This window comes from Pteronotus mesoamericanus, unplaced genomic scaffold (assembly GCF_021234165.1).
Source record: "Pteronotus mesoamericanus isolate MK-2021 breed Mesoamerican mustached bat unplaced genomic scaffold, CSHL_Meso_final contig_74, whole genome shotgun sequence".
Taxonomy (NCBI): Eukaryota; Metazoa; Chordata; class Mammalia; order Chiroptera; family Mormoopidae; genus Pteronotus; species Pteronotus mesoamericanus.
Genome location: NW_026555247.1, coordinates 9050846 through 9075818, shown reverse-complemented (window position 1 = coordinate 9075818; position 24973 = coordinate 9050846). Strand labels below are relative to the sequence as shown.

The 24973-nt window shown below is 33.9% G+C and overlaps 1 protein-coding gene across 4 annotated transcripts in view; it reads left to right on the top strand.

The window, feature by feature from the left end:
• The window catches only part of SS18 (SS18 subunit of BAF chromatin remodeling complex), a 66392-nt gene that overhangs the window by 17651 nt on the left and 23768 nt on the right, over nucleotides 1-24973 (top strand). For 3 of the 4 annotated variants that reach the window (XM_054583476.1, XM_054583475.1, XM_054583474.1), the window contains exons 4-6: nucleotides 9419-9572; nucleotides 13265-13486; nucleotides 24415-24582. In XM_054583476.1, the coding sequence (XP_054439451.1) occupies nucleotides 9419-9572; nucleotides 13265-13486; nucleotides 24415-24582 (544 nt within the window). Of the gene's footprint in view, nucleotides 1-8657; nucleotides 8725-9418; nucleotides 9573-13264; nucleotides 13487-24414; nucleotides 24583-24973 lie in introns of those variants that run through there. The other variant, XM_054583477.1, reaches the window with a different exon arrangement.

Below are 24973 nucleotides of genomic sequence, written 5' to 3'. Positions count from 1 at the left end.
TATTTTTTATAGTTAAATAGTATTCCATTGTGTAAATGTACCACAGCTTTTTATCCACTCAACTACTAATGGACACTTGGGCTGCTTCCAGGTCTTGGCTATTGTAAATAACTCTGAAATGAACACAGGGGTGCATATGTGCTTTCAAATTAGTGTTTTGGGTTCATTTGGATATATTTCCAGAAGTGAAATTGCTGGGACATAAGGCAGTTAGTTCCATTTTTAATTTTTTGAGGTAACTCCATACTGCTTTCCACAGTAGCTTCACCAGTTTGTACTCCTACCAACAATGCGTGATGGGGATTCCCTTTTCTCCACGTCCTCATCAACACTTGTTATTTGTTGATTCAGTGATGATGGCCATTCTGACAGGTGGAAAGTCATATCTCATTGTGATTTTAATTTGCATTTCTCTTATGATTAGATGCTGAGTGTCTTTCCGTATGTCTGTTGGAGATCTGAATGTCCTAGCTGAAGTGTCTATTCAGGTCCTTTGCCATTTTTTAATTGGATTGTTTGTTTTTCTGGTGTTGAGTTTTATAAGTTCTTTACAAGTTTTATCATACATGAAGTTTTAGGCACCACTGGTTTAGGAAAGAATCATGAGAACTGTTTAAATCACAAAAACTTTATTTGTTAATTTTCCTTTGGGAAAAACTTGAGAAAATAGTCTTATTGTAGTTCTATTTAAGACATACAGTTTGGAAATACTTATATAGAATTAGAAATTTTAGAGCTGGAAAGAACCTGGATTGTTACATAGCCTAGTCATTCTCTACCTTGACTACACATTTTAAAAGCTTCTGAGGTGATTCTACCATGCAACTAGGAATTAAGGAGTTTATTCGTGCATTATTATTTATTATTGTATTATTTTCCATACAAATAACTAAACCTACTTCTTTCCCATCCTGTAGTATAAATTAAATTAAGGCATCAGTTATTTGTCTGATTTTTGAGGTGAGGAAGTTTTTGTTGAGAAAAAGGAAAAAATTAAAGATGTTGATTTAATTCTATAAAAAATGTAAAATCTTTAATATGCCTATAAGTTCTATAATTGAAATTAAAGACAAGAGATGGTATGATACCTGCCATTTTAGGTAATGTATGTAAGTACACTTGAAACAGTAGAAAAAGTGATTAATTCTGCTAATTGTTAGGGAAAGTTTCTCAAGGGAAGTAACCCTATATTTTGTAGAGAATTGATTTATGGGGGCACATATCTCTGGACTAATACAATATTATAGGTAGCATTTTGCCAGTATTGTTGCCTATCTTGTTCTTTCAGAGTCCTATAAAAAATAATGTTAAGTATTTGATGGACGGTATATATTATATAAAATTCAGAACAGTGTCTAGAGTCCAGATGTGAAAAGAGATTGGATACATCCTTCTGTGAGGAATAAAAATGTTAGTGTGTGTGTTTGTATGTATGTATGTATGTGTGTGAGTATCTGACTCACACTGTACTGTATTAAATTAGTGAAAGTAGCTTTTTAATGTACTAAGGAACCTAAGGATTCTCCCTGTGTCATTAATTGGAAATAATGTATCTCGCTCACCTTTGCAAGGAGCAGAATTTTTGCTGTATGGATAAGAAAAAAAAGGAACCTAAATGTTGGATATTATGTAATTCATTCTTATTTGCATAGAATTAAATACAGAAGTATTTTACAAGGCTGTTAATTTAAGCATTATTTATATTAGAAGAAGACAAACTAGGAACAAGTGTCAGTTTTGAGGATGGGTAAAAACTGTTAAGACTTATGCTGTTGAAGTCTACATTTTTGAATGAGGTTGAATTATATACTGATAAAGAATAATGCCGACAGTAGAATAAAAGAAATCACAGAATAGTATAACCCTATTTTCAAAAAATAAATATGCACACACAAATTTTGAAAAACTTTCCAAGGTATGCATATGAAGCTTTTAGCATTGGTTCCCATTTTCATTTTTTCTGTTTTTATAATGATTATACATTACTTTGGTAATGTAGCCAGATTGGTATAGATGTAAATACATTCAAGATTAAGCCAATGTATCATCCTGTTTTTTAACAGGCTTAAAGTTTATCTCCCTCATGTTTCAGAGTGGATTAGGTTTTTTGTTTTGGAAGTGTGTTCCAGAGAATTCTCCTGGTCTGGGAAGACGGCATTTAATTTTTTTTTTTTTCTTTAAACTTCACCAGAGAATAAGGATGTTGATTGATTTTAGGGAGGAAGTGGGAGGGCGGGAGAGAGGGAACAGAGGGAAAGTGAAGCATCAGTGTGTGAGAGAAACATTGATTGATGGTCTCCCTTAGACGCCCTGACTGGGGATCGAACCAACAACTCTTTGGTGTATGGGGACCCCTGAACCAAATCAGCTGGCCAGGGCAGAAGACATTTACTTTTTGTTCTTTATGATTATGGATCTGGAGTGCCTGTTTGGTGATTAACATCATTATAGTATTTCAGAGCTGAGGTAATTTAATGTTAGACTTAATGCTGGGAGTGTTTGTTATTTCATAAAGGAAAGGCTGGATTTAATTGGGAACCTGTTCCTAAAAGTGGGGAGAATAATGTTAGTAGGTGAATCATTTGGGGTACTAATTTGTTAGGAAATTTGGAGAATCATCAGGATGTGAAAACAAGTGGGAAAGTTATTAGTTATGAAAGTTTAGCTCATCAGGTTTTATAGTAGGGTTGAATTCTGTGTTAGCTAATTGTGCGGGGCCTGACAAAAAGACTTGACAATTGATGAGATTATTAAATTGAGGGAACCAGTTGGTAAGGTTGACAGCCTAAATAAATTCAGAGCTACCTACCCATGATGGTACCCTGAAATTTCTTGTGGGTATGAGTCAGGAGTCAAGGAGATCTTCCTAAACTGTTCCAGATACGTATAGAACTCATTTTTGGGAGACTGACGTAAGACTAGGAAGTAAGACAAATATGATATCGATGGGGCTTTTGGAGCTAATTAGGGCTCTTTCGTTTGTGTATATAGAAGTCATCTCTTTTTCAGCTTTTGGTAGCATTATATATGTATCTTCTATTTTGAATTATTTTCTTTTTTAGTTTCTTACAGCTGTGGGTCATTTTAGTGCCTCTTTGTTGGGGAACTTTATCAATAACAGCTCTATTAACAATAGTTATAGAGATAACAATTATTAAACTAAAAATTATATTTACCATTGATATTTTTATATTTTAAAGAAACATGGAAGATAATTTTATTGTCAGAATTATCTTTAGTTTTACAGTAAGTCAAATTGAGAGTTTATTAATTTAGTTACTACAAAGTAAGTATCTACTATGTGACAGGCAATAAGTACTTTTGGACAACATCATTAAACAAAACAAATATTTCTCCTTTCTTTGGTTTTATATTCTAGCAAGTAAGGCACGCATAATAAATAATTTAATTTTAATACATCTTGTTAGAAGATGGTAAGAGTTATGGAAAAGGAAAAAATAGAGCAAGGAGCGGTGTATTGGGAATGGTGGAGGTAGGGATGAAATTTGCAACATGAAATAGAGTGGTCAGGGCAGATCTCATTGAGAAGGTGACATTTGAGCAAAGAATTGAGGAAGAGTGTTTGAGGCAGAGGAAACAAGTAATAGAAAGGTCCTGAAGACCAACTGTGCCTGCTAATTAAGGAACTTGAAGGTTTTTGTGATTGGAGCAAATAAGGTAAGGAAGTTTTGTGGATAGGTCCTATCTAGTAAGATTTTTTTTTTTTAAACCTTGTAAGGACTTTGGTTTTTACTCTGAAATTGGAAACCTGGAGGATTTTGAACAGAAGAGCCAAATATATATGCACCTGCCTTCACGAAGGGCCACAGGTCTTGTTTTTCCTTAAAATTTTAAAATATGTTTACTGATTTGAGGGGGTGGAGGGGGAGAGAAAAACATTGATGTGAGAGAGAAACATTTCTTGGTTGCCTCCCATACATGCTCTGACTGGGAATTGAACCCCCAGCCTTTTGGTGTAGAGGACAATGCTCCAGCTGACTTGAGTCACACCAGCCAGGGCTGAGTTGATATATTTTAACCAGTTTATTGTGATTGCTATTTGGAGAATTTACTGTAGAGGAGATGGATTGAATAGGTAGTCTAGTTGGGAGACTTGCAATAATTAACATGAGAGATGTATGGTGACTCATGCCCCGGGGTAGTCACAAAGGAGGTGGCGTGGTGATAGGAGTGGTTAAATTTAACACTTGCTGAAAAATGCAAAAACACTTGTAACAATTTAACTTCACTTGTCTTACAGTTTTTTTTTTGTTAGTCTTGTTAATATATTTATACTTACATATATGTTTAAATGATACAAATCATTGTTACTGTTATTTTAAATATCAATATTTTTATTTATCTACGTACTCCTTTCTAAACAATTCCTCTAATTCTATCCTCCCATTTGGAGTCATTTTCTTTTAGCTTGATGAATTCCCTTTACTTGTAACGAGTTCTCTCAGCTTTTGTTTTTCTGAAACTATTATTTCATATTCATGTTTGGAGGATATTTTTTCAGTGTAAAACTTGAGGTAGGTTGGTTTATTTTCTTATTTTTTTTAAAGATGTCATGTTGTTGTATTCTGTTTCCATTGTTTACAATAAAAAATTGATTGCTAGCCTTATTGCTGTTGCCCTGAAGACAATGTGTATTACTTTCCCTGGCTACTTTTCAGATTTTCTCTTAGACTTTGGTTTTTAGGACTTTGACTCTGATGTTTCTAGATATCATGCTGAGGTTTGTAGAGCTTCTTATGTTTGCTAGAGACTTATGTCTTGTTAGCTTTGGGAAATTATTTACCAGTATTCTTCAGATACTATGTATATTTAGTTTTCTCTTCTCTGCTTTTATAACTCCAGTTAGATGTGTATTAGATCTTTTCACCATGTTGGACATGTCTTTACCCTTTTATTTTCCTGTATTTTTTTCCTTCTTTATTTTCTCTCGGTGTGTCATATTTTCTATACTTTTTTTTTTTCAGTTCACCAATTCTCTCTTTTGCTCTTTCTAACTAAAATGCTGAGTTCTTGATATCAGTGATGAATTCTTATTTTTCAGTTTTGGAATTTTCATTTGGCCCTTAAGAATTCTATGATTTTGCTGAAATTCTCCATCTGTCTAGTGTTTTTCTTCTTTGACATTTCAATCACAATTATTTTAGTCTCTCAGATAACTCCAAGATGTGAATGGCCCATTTGTCTTTTTCTAATTTGAATTTCTCTTGGTAGTCTGTTTACTCTCTTTTTAAAATATTGAGATGAAATCTACCATTTTAACTTCTTAAAGTGTACAATTCAGTGGTTTTTGGTATATTCACAGTCCTGTGAAACTGTCCAGAATTCCAAAACATTTCTGTTACCCCTGAGGTTAAGACTGGGATTGACGGTCAGTCTTCCCTAAGTTCTCCCCTCTGCTCATCCCCCAGCAATGAATCTTCAACCTGTTTTTTGTCTCTGTACTTAACCTATTCTGGACATTTCATGTAAATGGAATTACACGATGTAGTCTTTTCAATTTGAGTTCTTTCACTTAGCATAGTGTGTTCAAGGTTTATCAGTGCTGTGATATGTATCAGTACTTCATTCAATTTTTGTGGTTGAATAATACTCCATTGTATGGATGTGCAATATAGATAGCACATTTTGTTATTCATCATCAGTTGATGGACATTCATTTGAGTTTTCCCAAACTTTTTGGCCATTATGAATGCTGTTATGAACATTTGTGAACAAATTTTGTGTGAATCTATGTCTTTAATTTTCTTAGATCTATAGGAGTAGAATTGCTAGGGCATGTAGTAACTCTTTAACATTTTGAGGAACTGTCAAATTGTTTTTCCACAGCGGCTGTTCTTACAATCCCAACAGCATTTATGAAAGTTTCATTTTCTCTGCATTCTTGCCAATATTTGTTATTTCCTGTAGTTTTTAAAAATTGTTATAATCATCTTAATTGGTGTTGGCCATTTACTCTTATTTTTTAGAATGCCTTGTAATTTTTAATAGAATGCCGGATGTTATAAGTGAACAGTTGTAAGGACTCTACTTGCTGTTATTTTCCTCAAAAGAGTTAAGTTTTACTTTGGTAGGAGAAGTACTAGGGGATCACCTTGAACCTTTTGAGGGTTGATTACAAAGTGTTTTAGGGTTGATCTTATTTCAATTTTGACCTTAATCTATGGAGAGGCTTTTTTCAAGTTTAAATAGAGAGCTTGACTTGCTTGTGAAGGTCCTTCTCTTTTGGTGGGACCTAAACTCTAATCTCTGTATCCCTAGCACTGGGCAGAAACTAAAATCTCTGCTTAGCTCTTCATCTTCCTAACGGCTTTTTTCTTGAATTTCCCCCACTTTGTGGATGTTTAGTTTCCAGCTCTCTGGTAGCCCAAAACTGTCTATCTTCTACACAGTCCAATAGAACTGCCACTTCTTGCTCGGGCTATTTTCCTGTTAAACAGGAAAGTCAAGGAAAAAGCCAAAGTGATTGTGGAGCTGATCTACACTTCCTTTCTTTTAAGAGTTGTAGCCCTTCCTGTTTCTGTGTGCATTCTTCTTTAGTGTTTTCAAAGAGTTTTTACATTTGTCTAGATAACATCTATTAGGAGGAGGGTTAGTTCCATGTAGGCTACTCTTGTTATGATGATAATGAAAACTGATTTTTATGAATTGAATCACAGGAAATGAAAAACTGATACCTGTTGAGAGTGAGAACATTAATTTTCAATAGAAAATTTGGGCACAGATATATGAGGAAAGATTTTTATTTTCAAACCAGGGTCAAGGTCAGCTATGTTTGAAGGATGATAAAAGATAAATTTATCCATTCATCTACTTGGGCTATTTTTGTATCTTGGTGATTGTAAATAACACAGCAGTGAACATAAGGGTGCTTATGTTCTTTTGAATTAGTTTGTCGGGTTTCTTCAGATAAATTCCCAGAAGTGGAATCACTGGGTCATAAGGCAGTTCCATTTTTAACTTTTTGAGGTATTTCCATGTTGCTTTCCACGGTGGTTGCACCAGTCTGCATTCCCACCAACAGTGCACAAGGGTTCCCCTTTCTCCACATCTTTTCCAGCACTTGTTGTTTATTGATTTATTGCTGATAGCCATTCTGACCAGTGTGAGGTGATATCTCATTGTGGTTTTAATTTGTATTTCTTTTATGATTAATGACATTGAACATCTTTCATATGTCTGTTGGTTACCTGTATTGTCTTAGTTGGACAAGTGTCTATTCAGGTCCTTTGCCCATTATTTAATTGGATATTTTTGTGTATGTGTTGAGTTTTATAAATTATTTATAAATTTTGGATATTAACACCTTATCAGATGTATCTGTGAATATGTTCTCCCATTCAGTGGGTTGTTTTTTTATTTTGTTGATGGTTCCCTTTGCTCTCCAAAAACTTTTTATGTCAATGTATTCCCAGTTCTTTCTTTCTTTATTTTTTTTCGTCTCCTTTGCCGGAGGAAATAGACAGAAAAAACACTGCTACAAGCAGTAACTGAGATTTTACTGCCTATGTTTTTTCCTAGGATTTTTATGGTTTTGGGTCTAACATTTAAGTCTTTAATTCATTTTGAATTTATTCTTTTGTGTGGTGTAAGAAGATGGTCTGGTCTTTTTTCTGCACTTATCTGTTCAATTTTCCCAACACCATTTATTGAATAAACTTTCTTTAGTCCATTGTATGTGCTTGCTTCCTGGTCAAATATTAATGGATTATAAAAGTGGACATTTATACAATGGAATATTATTTGGTCATGAGAAGAAAATTGTACCCTTTGTAATAGCATAGATGGACCTGGAGAACATTATGCTAAGTGAAATAAGCCATTCAGAGAAAAATACATGCATGTGATTTCATTCACATGTGGAATTGCACAAACTGAACTAGCAGGCAAAATAGAGACAGAATCATAGAGAGAGAGCAGGCTGACAGCTCTGAGAGTAGGGTTAAGGGTGGAGGAACCGAGCAAAAACGAAAAAGGACTCACAGACGTGGACAACAGTGTGGTGGTTACAAGGGGAGGGAGTATGGGGGGGTAGGGATAAATGGTAATGAAAAAAACACAATAAAAAATTAAAAAAGATAATTTAAAACTAAGATATATGAACATTGAGTTGATGTTTGATAATTTTTTTGAAAATTGAATAAGATCATTAAGCGTTAAAGACTGCAAATTGAATAAAGAATTTAAGATGAGAATTAAAGAGAAAAGAATAATAAAGAACAATTAATATTTGGATTTAGTAGGAAGAAATTTAAAGATTATTATAAATTTTAAATGAGTGCTATTAGAGGAGTACTTGGTTATTTTTGTAAATGTTAGTGATGATTAAATGGTTATAAATTTGAGGGTTTACATGCGATAGCTAAAGAACTATGTATATTTGTTAACTGTGCCAGAGCGGTTTGTGTTTAGAGTATCTGGATGGTACAAAGTCACTAACTAGCCACCTAACAATGTGGGAGAAATAGAATAACTGAAGCTATAGTAGTACGCATTATATTTAGATCATAAAGAAATAGAGAACGAAGGCAGAAATAAATCTGTAAAGAATAATACTGTACTATCCTCCTGCAGGCTTAAAAATTGGGGTTTGGAAAGAAACTAACAATTTGCTTTCTCCATCAAACTATCCCCAAGAAGGGAGCCAGGTGTTGCAGACCACCTTGTATCTGTGTTTTTCCTCTCGCCCTTTTGTGAACTCTCAAGGTTAGTCAGTGATTTTCTTCACACTTTCATTAGGAAATTTGCCAAAGGCATCCTTTTGAGGCAGCTGTCTCTGTACCCTTGGAGGCCATCAGTAATGTTTCCTATCTATAGGAGCAGTCGGCACAAAAACGTTGGGCTGAACTGAGTCTTGGTGATTTAAAACATTATCCGTCAAAACTACTCCTTCCCCCACCTTCAACCAGTATAACCTATATCAGATTTTGGGACTTCTAGTTCTTTAATAATTTTTTATTGTATTTTTTTTTCAGGTGAAATCTATCAATAATAGTAAATAACACCCAAACAAAATAATAATGAGAGGAGACTTAATTTTTAAAACGTAATTTAAATAACAACAATAATGGGCACATTAGAAATCCTTATACATAAATAAATGAAAATTCTTTTCATATAGAATGTTAAAATTTTTATTTTCATCATTGAGATTTTATAAACTAAAATCAACTTTTATTGTGTTGTTTTTGTATAAGGTGGTCAGGTGATAATTCATGCTAACAATTTTGTAAACTTTTGAGGGCATATAAAATGCGATGTTAATAAGCCCATGATTAAAATGCATCAAAGTAAATTTCGTTTCTATTTAATTTAATCATATAGGCAACTGTTTTACCATATGCATCTTTAATATATTGTCTAACTGCTTCTGTTATTTTACTAAACTGTCTTCTTTCAGCCACCCACACAGAATATGCCTATGGGTCCTGGAGGGATGAATCAGAGCGGCCCTCCCCCACCTCCGCGCTCCCACAGCATGCCTTCAGATGGAATGGTAGGTGGGGGTCCTCCTGCACCACACATGCAGAACCAGATGAACGGCCAGATGCCTGGTAAGTTTTTCTCCTCTAAGACATTAACACCAGAGTTGCTTAGCAACTGAAACGACATGGGGGCTCAAGGGATACTAGATTGTTGATGACAAAACTGCTTTGAATGCCCCCGAGTACAAGCTCTCTTAGAGTTTGTTAGCTACAGAGCTACGTGACCTGTATTCAGTGTTTATCAGGCTGCCCTTGGGCTTTGATGTAGCTGACACACAGCATTCCTCTGATGAACAGAACCAGCTAAATTTAGTCTGTCTGAAACTATGCGATACAGCTGGTTTTGGAAGCTTTTTGGAAAAAAAAAAAAGGCATTGTGCCCTGGCTTAAGAATTAAAATCTCTTTATAAAAAGGTATTATAACATTTCCCTGCGTTTTGTATGAAAAAATTTTACTGGTTTCAGAAGCAGTAATCCTGGACAAACACATATGGAAAAGAAACAAAACAATCTCTAAAGTGCTAATGTATTTTAGTATTTTTCTCATTGATACCATTAAAGCTGATTATAGATTTGTGTTCATAACATAATATAAATATGGAAATTGGTATTAAAGCAAAATTAAAAACTGAAAAATAATTTCAGCTTTCTTATATAATGAGCCATTTCCTTTACTGTTTATCCATAAGTTTAGAGCCACCTAGGATATATTTCAGACTATTGGAGGCTTATTTAGTTACCTTTGCTGGTTTGAATTTTTAATCTGAAAAGTATATTTAAACTATTTTGTTCTTGTTACAGGCACAGCCCATACCCATAATTTTTATTGGGGTGTTTTCTACATTTAATATGAGAATATTTTCACTTTCTAATGACAATGGTTATTTGCATTAATAAAAAGAAAAATATTATATAAATAACAATAATGAAAGTAAATTAAAATAACAAAACAATTTTTTTTAAATTAATAATTAGCACCCTTAAGAGAGTGCCATCTTAGCTGATTGTGTTGGTTGGTAGCATTGGTGACCATGGATGATGGGTGTAGACAATGAAGTAAAAGAGCACAGAGCTCAGGAAGACAAGTAGCCTCGTTTATAGAAGATTGGTGTGTGACTGACTGCTCAGGTGGATGGGCGATGGGGTTTTGGTGGCTGTCTTCTATTTCTTGCTAAAGCTTGGCACAGTCAGTGGGCCCACATGGCACACAGTGATTGGGAGTTAGGAATAAAGACATAATTACTTGTCAGGTTGTAGTCAGGAGGAATATTTTTGCTGAATCCACATTTGGCCCATTAGGACACAGTGTTTTTAAGACTGGAAAGGTGCTAATACAGGGAGCAAGTGAGAAGTATTGTGATTTGTTTTGTTTTGTTTTTATGGTGCTACCTTTAAAATTAGGATTTTCACTTGACTTCTCCATGTAACTCAAGCCTAAGGCCGAAGAACCAGTTCAGCAGCAATGTAATGATTGTTAACCTGACAGTCTGGTTTTGTGTAAGGCCACCTGGAGTTGTTATAATTTTTATAAGCCAGGGATTTTCAACTACTTAAGACCTAGGTTGTCCAGAATACTGTGGAGCTTCCAAAACAATTTATAGAGACTTAGGTAAAGGAGAAGTTAGAACTCCACTTAGTTATATTTTCTTTTAATAAGTTCCTCATAGCATTTAGCCAACTTTTAGGTGCACAAATTTAATCTAGGCTTTTTATTTACTATTTTAGTTTTATTTTTAATATTTTACAATCTAAGTTGTATAGCTGTTTATATGCTGCTGTTCTTGGTCAGAAAACCTCTAAATGTCAGGTTCCTTTTCAAAAAAAGTTAACTGATTTTTAAAAGAAGACTAGATAGCACATGCCTATGGTACCAAAATCAGAAGGTACAAAAAGGCACATATTCCTTGCCTCTCCAGATACTTTGTTCCAGAGCCATTGGTGTCCAGTTGTCTTTAAAGAGGTATTCTCTGCAGCCCTGACTGGTGTGGCTCAGTTGGTTGGGTGTTATCTCAGAAACTGAAGAGTTGTTGGTTTGATTCCGTATCAGGGCACATGCCTGGGTGGCAGGCCAGGTCCCATGCTGGGCACCTGGAAGAGGCAACTGTTTGATGTTTCTCTCACACATTTATTTCTCTTTCTCTTCCTCCCTTCCCTCTGTCTAAAAATAAATAAGTAAACTCTTTTAAAAAGTTATTAAAAAAAGATTGTATATAAAACATATGCATTTTTAATTCTTTTTAAAAAAAGTAGTAGCACATAGCATATATTAGATAGTATTAATATATCATTTTTTCCCCCTCTTAGAGGTATATCTTAGAGACTATGAGTATGTAAAGATATATTTTGGAGACCACACAGTGTATAAATAGTAGCCTCATTCTTTTTGGTGACTGCATTGCATTCTTTTTTATGGATGTCTTTAATTTACTTGAGCAGTTCCCTTCTGATAGAAAAATAGATTATTTCTAGTCTTGGTATTAAAAACTATACTGCTGAGAATGTCTGTAAAATAAAAGTAAACAAGTAAATAAATAAACACATACTATTTTGTATGTGTACACACATGCACACACACAAAACTTGTATATTTATAAGATAAATTCCTAGAACTGAAATTGCTGGGTTAAAATTATATGCATTTAAACATATACCTTCCCTGGACAGTGCATGAAGGTGTACTTCTTTCTTCATAATAGTTGGAGCACAACTTTTGATCTTTCCCAGTGTGAAAGATGAAAAATGGGCCTCATAGTTTCAATTTGCCTTTTTATATTGTAAGCTAAGCATACATTCTGATGTTTATGACCTCTTGTAGTTTTTTGTGTGAACTGGTCATTCATGTCCTTTGCCCTTTCTTTTCCTGCTGGTGGTGTTTTACGTTATATGTTAAGTAACTAGTATGGTCTATGATGTGATTTGTAAATAGTTTTTCCCAGTTTATTTTTTATTTTTTAATTGTTTTTTTCTTTGTGTCTTCAAAAAAATTTCTTTTAAGATTTTCTTTTTTTATTTTTAGAGAGAGATGAAGAGAGGGAGAAAGAGAGGGAGAGAAACATCAGTGTGTGGTTGCCTCTCACATGCCCCCTACTGGGGACATGGCCTGCAACCCAGCCATGTACCTTGACTGGGAATCGAACTGGCGACTCAGGTTTGCATGCTGGTATGCAATCCACTGAGCCACACCAGCCAGTGCTCTCTCTTCCTTTTTAGTGTTAAATTTTTTAGTCCTCTGGAATTAGTGTTTGTGGAAGTAAGGAAGAAGGGGTCCAACTTGGTTTTCTTTACCAGATGGCTGTTCAATTGTCAACACCATTTATTGAATTATTTTTGCCTACTGGTGCTTAGTGTCACCAGTGTAACTGTTATTGACCTACCCATTTGAGTTGGTTTTTAGAGTCTGCTTTGGGTTCATTGATCTGTTAGTTTATTTATGTGCTAATATTACACACTTTTAATTACACCAGCTTTATGTTTTGCTGTCTTACAAAACTAGTCCTCCCTCATTACTCTTTATTTTTCAGAGTGTTTTTGGCTTTTCAGAAGCATTAATTTCTTAGTAAAATGGGAATAACAATATTCACCTCTTAGTATCTGCTATTATTCATGTAAAGCATTTTCTTTGTATTGCTATTGATAGGGTACTGAAGTTATTGTTTGGTTATTGTTATTTTAATAATGTGGAAAAAAACCCTTTTAAGGTACTTTTGTACAGACCATCTGTTTAACTTTCATATTTTGGTTCTGATCACTTTTCTTCAAAGGGCCTAATCATATGCCTATGCAGGGACCTGGACCCAATCAAATCAATATGACAAACAATTCCATGAACATGCCTTCAAGTAGCCATGGATCCATGGGAGGTTATAACCATTCTGTGCCATCATCACAGAGCATGCCAGTACAGAACCAGATGACAATGAGTCAAGGGCAACCCATGGGAAACTATGGCCCCAGACCAAATATGAATATGCAGCCAAACCAAGGTAAATGAACTTTGTTATTCTTGATTAGAATGCTACATCAGCCTTTGAAAATAAATTTTTCAGGTTGCTAGTTGATGCATAAATGTGTAAGTTTTGAGGTGTGTAACAATTTGTGTGTGTGTTTGTGTGTATGGAATGGAATATTGAGTTTGTAACCAGCTTAGAATATTCTTGTTTTACATTGAGAAATTAAATTGCTTAATTTAGTTTTTTAAGTTTATTTATTTTTATGTCTTTTGGACAGTTTATTTGAGATTTTATATTTTTGGATTATTTTTAAAAAACAAGCTAATCAATGAATAACCAAACATTTGCTTTAGAGATAAAATATTGAGAAAATATAATTTTATTGTTGCAAGTACAGCCCCTTAGAAAACATCTTCTCTGTGGTTCATTTTACTTACTAAGGATGTATTAATTTATGTGAATATCCCTTGATTTATATGGAGGCTTTTTGATGTTGAGTTTGTATTTAGTGGAGATGCTGCTGTGTTCTTGTATTAGAGTGATGTAAAGTCTATTAAAGTTTATTACCAATCTCAGGGAATAAAATTGTTATCATGTTTCTGTTTTAAATATTCTTGTGAATAATAGCTGAAAACTGGTGAGACTGTTCTGCTAATTGTCTGTTGAAACATTTGGCATATTGCCAGCCTAAAGCTTTTTCATCTATGAAATGTGGTAAGGTTAAGAGTATAAGATTTAATATATTTGCAATAAAAATTGCTAGATTTTATTTATGAAAAACAAATCACTGCAGTGAATCCAGATAAGCGAAGTCAGTGCCAATCTGTTGATAATTATTTATGATGGAGTAATATATTCAAAATTTTAAATACTAATATAGATATTTGCAATTTTGATGATATACGCTGAAAACAAAGGAAGATAATAGAATAAATAGTCAGTGAATGTAGCTTCACAGAATTGGTGCTTGCTCCAATTTTTTTCTACATAGTTGTTTCGTGCTATTATTTTCTTTTCTTTTCTTTTTCTTTTTTTTTTTTTGTTTTAGGTCAATTAAAGATTCAAACCAATAGCAAGATACAGTCATTGCTAGATCAGAATGGAGTTGAGATGTCTCTCCACATAGTTGGTTTACAGGAGAGAGGGCAAGAAAATTGATAGCGATTCTTACAGTAACTACAGTAATGATGACACATTCTAGAAACTATAGTTAAGAAAAGTTAGGGTGTATGTACAAAAAAATGGATGTTGTGGCATAGTTTGATTTCAAGAAGAAAAAATATGCTTGAAGCAATGTGCATGTAGGAAAATAGTTACTGATTTTGGAGAAAGGAGCTGAATTGATAGAAATTTTTCATTTTAAATTAAGGATCAAGTTCTCTTTTAAAAAATGTCATCTTTTGTAACCTAGGTATGTGCCTTGACTGGGAATCAAATGTGCAACCTTTTGGTGCACAGGATGATGTTCCAACACACTGAGCCACCTGGCCAGGGCATCTACATATTTTACATTAAAAATTTTCTGTTTTGGTAAATAAGTAGAAGAAATTAGGGGAGATTACATTGTAAATATAGCCTTTAAAGAAAAGCTTGAAAATAGCAAAATTTTATAAAAGGGAAACACTTGACTTTTAGAAATTTCTTTTAACATTTATTGAGATTCCCTGGCTGGTGTGACTCTGTGGATTGAGCACCAGCTTACGAACCAAAGGATTGCTGGTTCGATTTCCAGCAGGGCGTATGCCTGGGTTGCAGGTCAGGTCCTCAGTTGGGGGCATGCAAGAGGCAACCACACACTGATGTTTCTTTCCCTCTCTTTCTCTCTCCTTTTCTCTCTGTCTAAAAAAATAGATAAAATCTTTAAAAAAAAAAACAAAAAACCTAAACATTTATTGAGATGTTATTAGCTGTTCTTGAGTTAAAGACAACTGTTGGAATCTTTTGGCTGGCTCCATATACATATCTCTGTCAAGAGATATTGAATAGTATTAAAGCTAATTATCATTTTTAATAATAGGGTTTATTAGTCAAGGAAAAATATTTGTGGGATTTCTTAGATTAAAACTCTGTCAATTGACCAAAAAATGGAAAAAAGACTAATTCTGAGAATTTTTTTTTAAGATGTGTTCTTTTTTTTTTTTAAGATTTTTATTTATTTTTTTATTTTTAAAGAGGGGAAGGGAGAGAGAAAGGGACGGAGAGAAACATTAGTGTGTGGTTGCATCTCACACACCCCCTACCAGGGACATGGCCTGCTACCCAGGCATGTTCCCTGCACTGGAAATCAAACGACAACCCTTTGGTTCGCAGGCTGGCGCTCAGTCCACTGAGGCACACCAGCCAGGGTAGAATTTTGTTTTAAAAAGGAACAATTAAATGGCAATTATTATTAATTATTTAAGTGGCATATTTGGGAACTTTTGGTAGTAGTTTCTAAACAGAACTACTGTTTAATTTTCTAAGCAGGTCAGTCTAGATAGATCTATTTTTGGTAGTTTTTGAGCTTACATTTTTACCTTCTCTTCCCTTCTTTTTCCCTCAGCTTTGAAAAGAAATGAAGGAGGGAAAAGTAGTTTGAAAATCTTGTCATTATAATTTAGAATCTTGTTGAAATTAATACAAGGGACAGGTATCATACATTTACAATTTATCATTTTGACTCTAAGAAAGTAAAAAGAAGTATTCTGCTAATTTATAGTACAAGTCGAATATAATAAGTCACATTGTATCAGTAAACTCATCTCTCTTCACTGTTAAGCTGGTAAATCACTACAATGTTGCTAGTATTACAGGTTTCTCTGTTACAGTTTTAGGGGTAGATAGCTACATTGTAGTTCATTTATACATATAATATTGCTACTTTGAATGAGTTTTTCAATGTTGTAATTTTTTCTTCAATGATGACATTTTTTGGTTATAAAAATTTAAAAATCTGGAAAATGTAGAAAAGCATAGAGAGGAAAATAAAAAAATCATCTATAATTTTGCTCTGTAAGTTTTAAATTACTCCATAGACAAAGTACAGTACATTTATATAAAGTTATATACCCTGTACTGAGACACTTTGTAGCAGCAGTTTGATTACTTGTTAATTACATAATTATTTGTAAATTTATGTTTAATTATTTTTCTCTAGGCTCTACATTTTATGAAGGCAGGAACTGTGTTTTATTTTTTCCATCACTACCTTATCCTATTTGTTGACTGATAGTTGAGTTAGATTTCCTTTTTATAACAAATTAGAAAGCTAGCATCGTCTTCTGTGGTATTGTCATCATCAGCTTTTATTCCAGGAATGAACCAAAAAAGGAACTGTCAGATAAAACAGATGATTGTCAGTTATACCAAAACCTTTTGGGTTTGGGAGACAAAATCCGGATATGTTTCTATTCAACAAATTACAAATTCATTTTTATTACAGTTCATTTTTTAAAACTTTGTATTTTAAAGTAATTGTAGGTTTACAGGAAGTTGCAGAGGTAATAATACAGAGATCCTAGGTGTCCTCCCCCAACCATCTCTAATCCCCAGCAGCCACTATTACTTTTCTCTCCATTTCTGTAATTATATCTTTTTTGGAATGTTGTATAAATGGAGTCATGCAGTATGTGACTTTGTCAGATTGGCTCTTTTTACTCAGTATAATTAATATTCAAGTTGTTGCATATATCAGTGGTTCATTCCTTATTATTGCTGAGTCATATTACGTAATACGGTTGTGTTGCAGTTTGCTTAATCGTCCACACATCGAGGAACATTTTGGTTGTTTCTAGTTGTAGGCTTTTTCAAATAAAGGTGCTATAAACCATCGTGAACATATTCCTGTTTTTGTTTGGGTGTAAGTTTTCATTTCTCTTGGTTAAATACCCAGGAGTGCAATTGCTGGGTCATAGGTAACTGTATGTTTAGTGATTTTTTTTTTTAGAGACTGCCAAACTGATTATTAAAGTGGCTCTACCATTTTACAATCTCACCAGCAATGTATGAAAGATCTAGTTCCTACAGATCCTTGCCAGCATTTGGTATTGTCAATATTTTTTTTATGGTAGCTCTTCTAAAAATGTATAGTGATATCTCCTTGTTGTCTTAATTTGCATTTCCCTAATGGCTACTGGCACGAACATCTTTCATGTGCTTATTTGTCAATATATATCATCTTCAGTGAAATGTCTCTTCATGTCTTTTGCCCTTTTTCTGGTTGGATTGTTTGCTTTTCACTGTTGAGTTTTGAGAAGTCTTCTATATATTTTTCTAGGATTAATTAAAATCTCCCAATATTTTATGTGACATTTCAAACATAGGGAAGAGTTGAAGGAATTTTACCTGCATATTGCCACCTGTATTCTACAGTTAATATTTTACTAAATTTGTTTACCATCCGTTAATTTACTTACACATCAATGAGTCTTATTTTCCAAAATGTATTTCAGAGTTATTTGCAGATATTTGTACACTTTACCTATAACACTTAAGCTGCATGTTATTAGAAGTCAACATTTTAAATATTTTTTTAAAAAAATGTTGGACAACGTTTACATAGAGTGAAATGCATAGGTATTAAGTGTATCATTCAATGAGTCTTGGCATTTTTGTAACATAAACTCTTTGGATTCATTTTTTAGCTGACGTCCGACCCTAAGTGCCCTGTGTGAGGCAGTCCTACTCCAATACTAAACATTTTATGTAGACCATAATCTATAGCTGCTTTTATGGCAAAAGGGGTTGACCGGTTATTCTCTCCTAGCAAACTATCTCAATGTGTAGTTCTAGGACTACTTGGATCAGAATCACCAGGAGTACTTGTCAAAATAAGATTGTCAGCCCCATCCTATGCTTGCTAAACCAGAATCTCTAGGGGGTAAATTTTACAAATTACACTGAACAAACATTCAGTGTTAGTGTTTTTATGTCCATCCCCTCAGAATTTTTCTGGGCTGGGTAATGTCTTCTGTGTCAGATGGTTCATCACTTTTCAGCCTTCATGCCAAGTGACACAGAACTATACATTCTAATGTGGCCCATCTCCATGGCTTTCTACTTGGGCAAGACAGGATCTTTACTTTCACAGCAGATTGTCACTTGTACTATATAACTCTAGAGCTTTTGGAGTTTGTTTTTGAATTAATATTACATAATATAGCTGAAACTATATAAAAGAGGCTGTTTAATCTTAAGCAACTCTGTTCTTTTATTGTGCTGGATTTATTAAGCCATAACATATTCCTCTTTCATTTTTTTAATCACCAGAAAGCTAAATACATAATTTAAGTCCCAGATTATTTGTAGAGGTCCCTATGATGTGCAGTTATGCCCTTGGAATCATGTATTTCTTAACTTGGCACTCTTGCCATTTAAGCTTAATAATTCTTTATTGTGAGGGTGTGTCCTGTGCACTGAGATATTTAGCAATATTTCTGTCCTGTACCCCCCAGGTGGCAGTAGCACCCCCCCCCCCCATGCCAGTTGTGACAACCAAAATCTCTTCAGTCTGCTAAATGTCCCTTGGGGGGCAAAACCTTGCCCACAGTTGTAAGTAACAGCTTTAAGACATAGTTAATGTAAGGAACTACATATAAAGATGGTCTGTTATTAAATAAGCAAATGAAAATAACAAAAATTATTGATACTGTTAGGTTTTAGTACTTTTTTCATACATTCATGAAAATTTTTTTCAAAATTTCATGTTACAAAGAATTTATCCCTTAATGAACTGTTAACTCTTTTTACTATCTAAAATCTATCATGGTGCTAACTCTGACTGGTGTGGCTCAGTTGATGGGACGTTGTCTCCCAAAGTGAAAGGTTGCTGGTTCGATTCCTGGTCAGGGAACATGCCTGGGTTGCCGGCCTGGTCCCTGGCTGGGGCATGTGCAAGAGGCAATCGATGTATGTTTCTCTGACACATTGATGTTTCTTTCCTTTAATGAACATCCCTCTCTAAAGAGAAATAAAATATTAAAAAATAAAAATAAATAAAATAGAATCTATTATGGTTTTAACTTTTCATTGGTTGCTTAGAAACTCCACTAAATTTGTACTAGTTGTAGTGACTTCATTAAGCTTTTTGGGCTCTCTTAGTTGCTTGGCTCTTGTTTTTTATCCTTGCTATTGTATTTATAAATTTTTTTATTATGACTTATTTAAAACTCTTGATGAGGACAGATGTATATTTTATGTAAAGAATCTCCCATTTTTTAATGGCTGTTTAATAGGTAGTGGGCTAGCTAATAAAGTTTGATGGAATACAGGGATATTTTTCTTGCAATAAACGTCCTTGTTAGTAATAACTTCAAATGAAAGCAGTACATGGTTACTTTGAGATTTAGTTTTTTTAAAGATTTTTAAAGAAAATTTTTATTTTTTAGAGAGAGGAAAAGGGAGGGAGAAAGAGAGGGGAGAGAAACATCAATGTACAAGAGATACATTAATTGGTTGCCTCTCGTGCTCCCTTAACTGGGGAACCTGGCCCACAACCCAGGCATGTGTGCTGAATGGGAATCAAACTGGCAACCTTTTGGTTTGTATACCAGAGCTAAATGAGTAGTAAAATGTGATCGGTCCATAATGAAATATGAATGAGAAAATAGGCATGGGATGGGTGTTGTCTAGCAAGTTTCATAGTCTAATTTTCATTATAACATAGATACAGGCGGGATGAAGAAATTTCTTGTATCATAGTGGTAATGTTCTATAGAATTGTTTTCCTGAGAGATACTACATGGGAGAAGTATGATTTGAAAGGAGGTATATGTAGTGGTGAAGAGCATGGCTTTATAGTTCTTGCCATTTACTGGTTATGCAACTTTAGGTAACATCCTTAATTCTTGCAGTGTTAAATTTCCTTAACCTGTAAAATGAAGTTGGTAATAATTATACCTGTTCCATAGGTTTTGCAGTAGATAAATAATAAACATAAAGCTCTTAACTTAGTAAGCCTGGCCCATAAGAAGTGCTCATTAACTCTTAGTTGTCATTGTTAAACTTCACTTAACATAATCTATAGATTAATGATACGACATACAGAGTTACAGCATATAGGTTTGCATGCGAAGATGTAAACATACATTTATGTATGTAGAATTTTAAAAAATTATATCATTCTGAATTATTCACAAATTAAAACAATGTTGTCTTTATAGTTGAGTCTTAAAAATTTGACCAGTAACTTGAAATACAGTTAAGTATTAACTGTCTCATCAGTACAAAATTCTAGTTATGTAAAGTATGGTCATTTGGGAATATTTAGCATGTGTTTAAGATACAGGATATTTCAATAGAATATCTGTTACAGTATAGAACTCAAAATGGAAAGAAATAATGTTAGTCATGAACATTTGTTATATGTCCTTTTAAAACACTTTTTCAAGAACATATTGTAGATAATGAAGATAGTAGTAGTATCTTTGTGTATGTAATATCACACTTTGTAGTGCACCCTAGCATCAAAATGATTTCATGTACAGATATTACTATATGTGATGTTATTGTTTGTAGAAAATGGTCTTACTTTATAATCTTACTTCACTCTGTAGTACAGATTTTTAGAACTTATTTGGGGCAATTTGAGATTTAGCTCTGTTATTTTTGTTAGTATTTCAAGGAATAATACTATTTACACATTTCCCAGAGTAGCATACTTCCTTATCATAGGAAAATAACATGCTTCCTAAACAATCAGAATTGAAGTCATAATTTTTTTAATAGAGCTTCAAAGGAAAACATAAAAAGCTTTATTTATAATACCCAAAATTTATAAAAAACTCAACACTAAAAAAACCCCAAAACAATCCAATTAAAAAATGGGCAAATCATCTGAAAAGACATTTCTCCAAATAGGATATACATATGACCAACAGACATATGAAAAGATGCTTAATGTTATTAATCATCAGAGAAATGCAAATTAAAACCACAATGAGACATCACCTCACACTGGTCAGAATGGTGATTATCAATAAATCTGTAAACAACAACTGCTGGGAGGATGTGGAGAGAAAGGAACCCTCGTGCACTGTTGGTGGGAAGGCAGACTGGTGCAGCCACTGTGGAAAAGCCACATGGAGATGCCTCAAAAAATTAAAAATGGAACTGCCTTATGACCTTGTGTTTCCGCTTCTGAGAATTTATCTGAAGAAACCTGAAACTCTAATTTGAAAGAATATATGCACCCCTGCGTTCATTGTAGTGTTATTTACAATAGCCAAGATTGCAAGCAGCTTAGTGCCCGTTAGTAGATGAGTGGGTAAAAAAGCTGTCATACATTTACACAATGGAATACTACTCAGCTGTAAAAAAAAGTTTATCTTACCTTTTGCAGCATGGATGGAACTGGAGAGCATTATGCTAAGTGACATAAACCAGTCAGAGAGAGGCAGTACCATATGATTTCACTTACAGGTGTAATCTAAGGAACAAAATAAACTAACAAAATAAAAACAGACTCGGATACAGAGAACAGACTGACAGCTATCAGAAGGGAGGGGGTTGTGGGGCTGAGTAAAACAGGTGAAGGGATTAGGCAAAAAAACCCCAAAACTCATTGACAGACAACAATATGGTGATTATCAGAGGGAAAGGGGGGTGAAGTAAGGTAGGTGAGGGTAAAAGGACAACTGGTGATGGATGGAGACTTCACTTGGGGTGGTAAAAATGCAATGCAATATACAGATGGTGTATTATAGAATTATATACCTGAAACCTATATAATTTTTTAACCAGTGTCACCTCAGTAAATTCAATTTTTAAGAAAAGATGAAGAACATTATGTTTTAGTGCTGCTATCCTCCTCCATTTTGTTCGATTTTAGGCGTAATCCTGAATGATATCGAGGCTCCTCAAAGGGAGGGAAATGAAGGAGAACAAAAGAAGGGTGGTATTTGAGCTCTTTGGGATAGGAACTACTGACAGTCCCAGAGATAAAACACAGGTGGCATGGTCTTTTCTTTCCAGAACTTAAGCTAGAAATACTTTTCTCCTTTAGAGCAAAGCTTAGAGTTTTTTTGGTCATTGTATCCTTTTAGATTTTCCCTCAGCCTTCTTCCTTTATTTTTAATTTTGACCCTATTGCATGTTAAATGCTTTAGTTTTATAGTTACATTTTGTTAAGACAAGAGGTCTTTAATCAGTGTTGGAGAAGAAAGACAAGGCACAACATTCATTTACTGAAAATGTGTTACACAAATGCCCAATCATGTTGCCTATTAAATTATGAATGCTAGTGTTCAATACTTTATTATATACAAAATATATTTTAAAAATTGTAACCTTAATTAAAGAACTGTTTGGGACTTTTGTTGCATAATTTGCTTCTGAACTACTAAATTTTCTATAGCTTGAAGACTCAGTGAAGGATACTGGAATAAACATGTGTTTTGAAATCATAAACATGTTTTGTCTGATTCCCATTTGATGATACCTGTTAGCTATATAATCTTGATCTTTGGATTCCTCGGTTAAAATCTTGAAAATTAGCATTATTACCTGTGGTAGTTGTTAATGGTTTATATGAAATGAATGTTGAAAGCATGTCTGGCAGTGTTAAGAGCATTCAGTGTTAAGTTCTCTTCTCCTCCACTTCCCAGTGAGCCATGTTATATCTACTGTTAAGAGTTTATTTCCTTGTTGAAAGAAAAATCCCATAGTAACCTTTGAAAGGCTTACATTGATGGTAAAATTAGAAGGAAAAAGGAGTGTGAAAAGTAGTAGAGAAACAAAAGAAATTGAATAGGAGAAAGAGCGCTGATAAAATACTTCTTTAGAAAATACAGTTCAAATGGAACACAGTTGAATTCTTTCTGCTTACATTGTTGCTGCTATTGTAGGTCAGTTAATATATTGGTGAACATGTTTTGGATTTTTCTTTAAGTAATTAAAATGAGCTTTTAGCTCATGAGGGTAATTTTGACTATAAAACTTTTCTAGGCTCTGAAGTCCTTCACCTTTCTAAATTGTCTCCTTTTACTAAAGGGAATATGTAGCTATTTAGGCACTATAATCTAGAGGATAGCTCATGTATACTTCTGAGACAGTAATGGTTATAATGGTAGAATGATGAGCTCCCCGTGCCTAATTTTGCCCAGTGAACATTTGAGGAGCTGCTTACATTGTTAGATAGTACACAGAACTTTGTGTTAATTATTTCATGTGATAAGTTTTTACTGTTGCCAGTGAGGTACTGTAGTTGTGGTAGTTTGGCTATCAGTATTGCTCACTTTTGGAAACTGCATAGTTCTGACTTCAGAGGCTGGCTTATTGCAGTTCTCTGCCTAGGTGTTTTGATTGTGTATGTGTTAGAACTTATTACTAAGGAACACCCTTTGATTATAAGAAGACTTTTTTTAGTTTATAAATTTTATAGTTGGAAGAGGGAAAGCTTACCCTTTCAAATTTCTGCTAAAAATGAAAGTTTATGAAGTTTCACCAATGTAAGTATATTTATTTATACATATTTGCATAGTTTTGCTATCTGTCATTATGCAGTGAGTGGCACTGAAAAAGGGGGAAAAAAATGGATATCCAGAAATTAGAGTTCTTCCTCTTGGTTTGACTGCTTATTTGCTGTGTGAATTTGTGAAGTTTACTTTGTTGTGGTTTATTTTCTTATGTAGCATAAGGATTCTATCTTTTCTAGAAGGGTTACATTCATAGTTATTATATAGTATGTAGTAAAAAATTCAGGATGTTCACATACTGTATCCACTTTATTTATTTATTTTTTAAATTACTAGACTAACCCTCCAGTGAATTTCAAATCAGCTACCATGGATTGGTTGTTTTCCCTTGTTTGTAGATTATTTAAGGCATGTGGACTTTAATTTAAAGATTTCCTTTGGTTAAAGTCAATTTTTATTATAATAAGTTATGTATTTGGGTGTTATGATAATGAAAGATTTTTGTATTTCTCTTGATATTAACATTATGTGTAAAAAGAACCATGTGCATAATGTTTTGTCTGTTTTCAGGTCCAATGATGCATCAGCAGCCTCCTTCTCAACAGTACAATATGCCACAGGGAGGTGGGCAGCATTACCAAGGCCAGCAGCCACCTATGGGCATGATGGGCCAAGTTAACCAAGGCAATCATATGATGGGTCAGAGACAGATTCCTCCCTACAGACCACCTCAACAGGGTAAAGCTCCATTTGGAAAATGTCCTGCTTAATATAAGTAACAGTAGTTGGAAGGCTTTCCATTTCAATGAACTTTTCATCGAGGTAAAAATCAGTGCTTTTGTTTTGTGATTTAAAATTAAAAAACAAAACAAAACTATATATATATTTTCCTAAAAGGTAGTGGATATAGTAGGTACCAAGGGTCATGAATTGGGTAGGAACTTCCTGGTATTCAGCTTTCTTTTTTCTTTTTCTAAGAAAAGATTTCACCGTAAAATTTTATATCAAAAGCTAATTTACAGCAGAAAATACTTATTTTTGAGAAGGTACTAAATATATGGTCAGAAACAAACCCTAATTTATTTCAAACTGCTCTAATATCAAAATAAAAGGGAAATTATTCTACTAG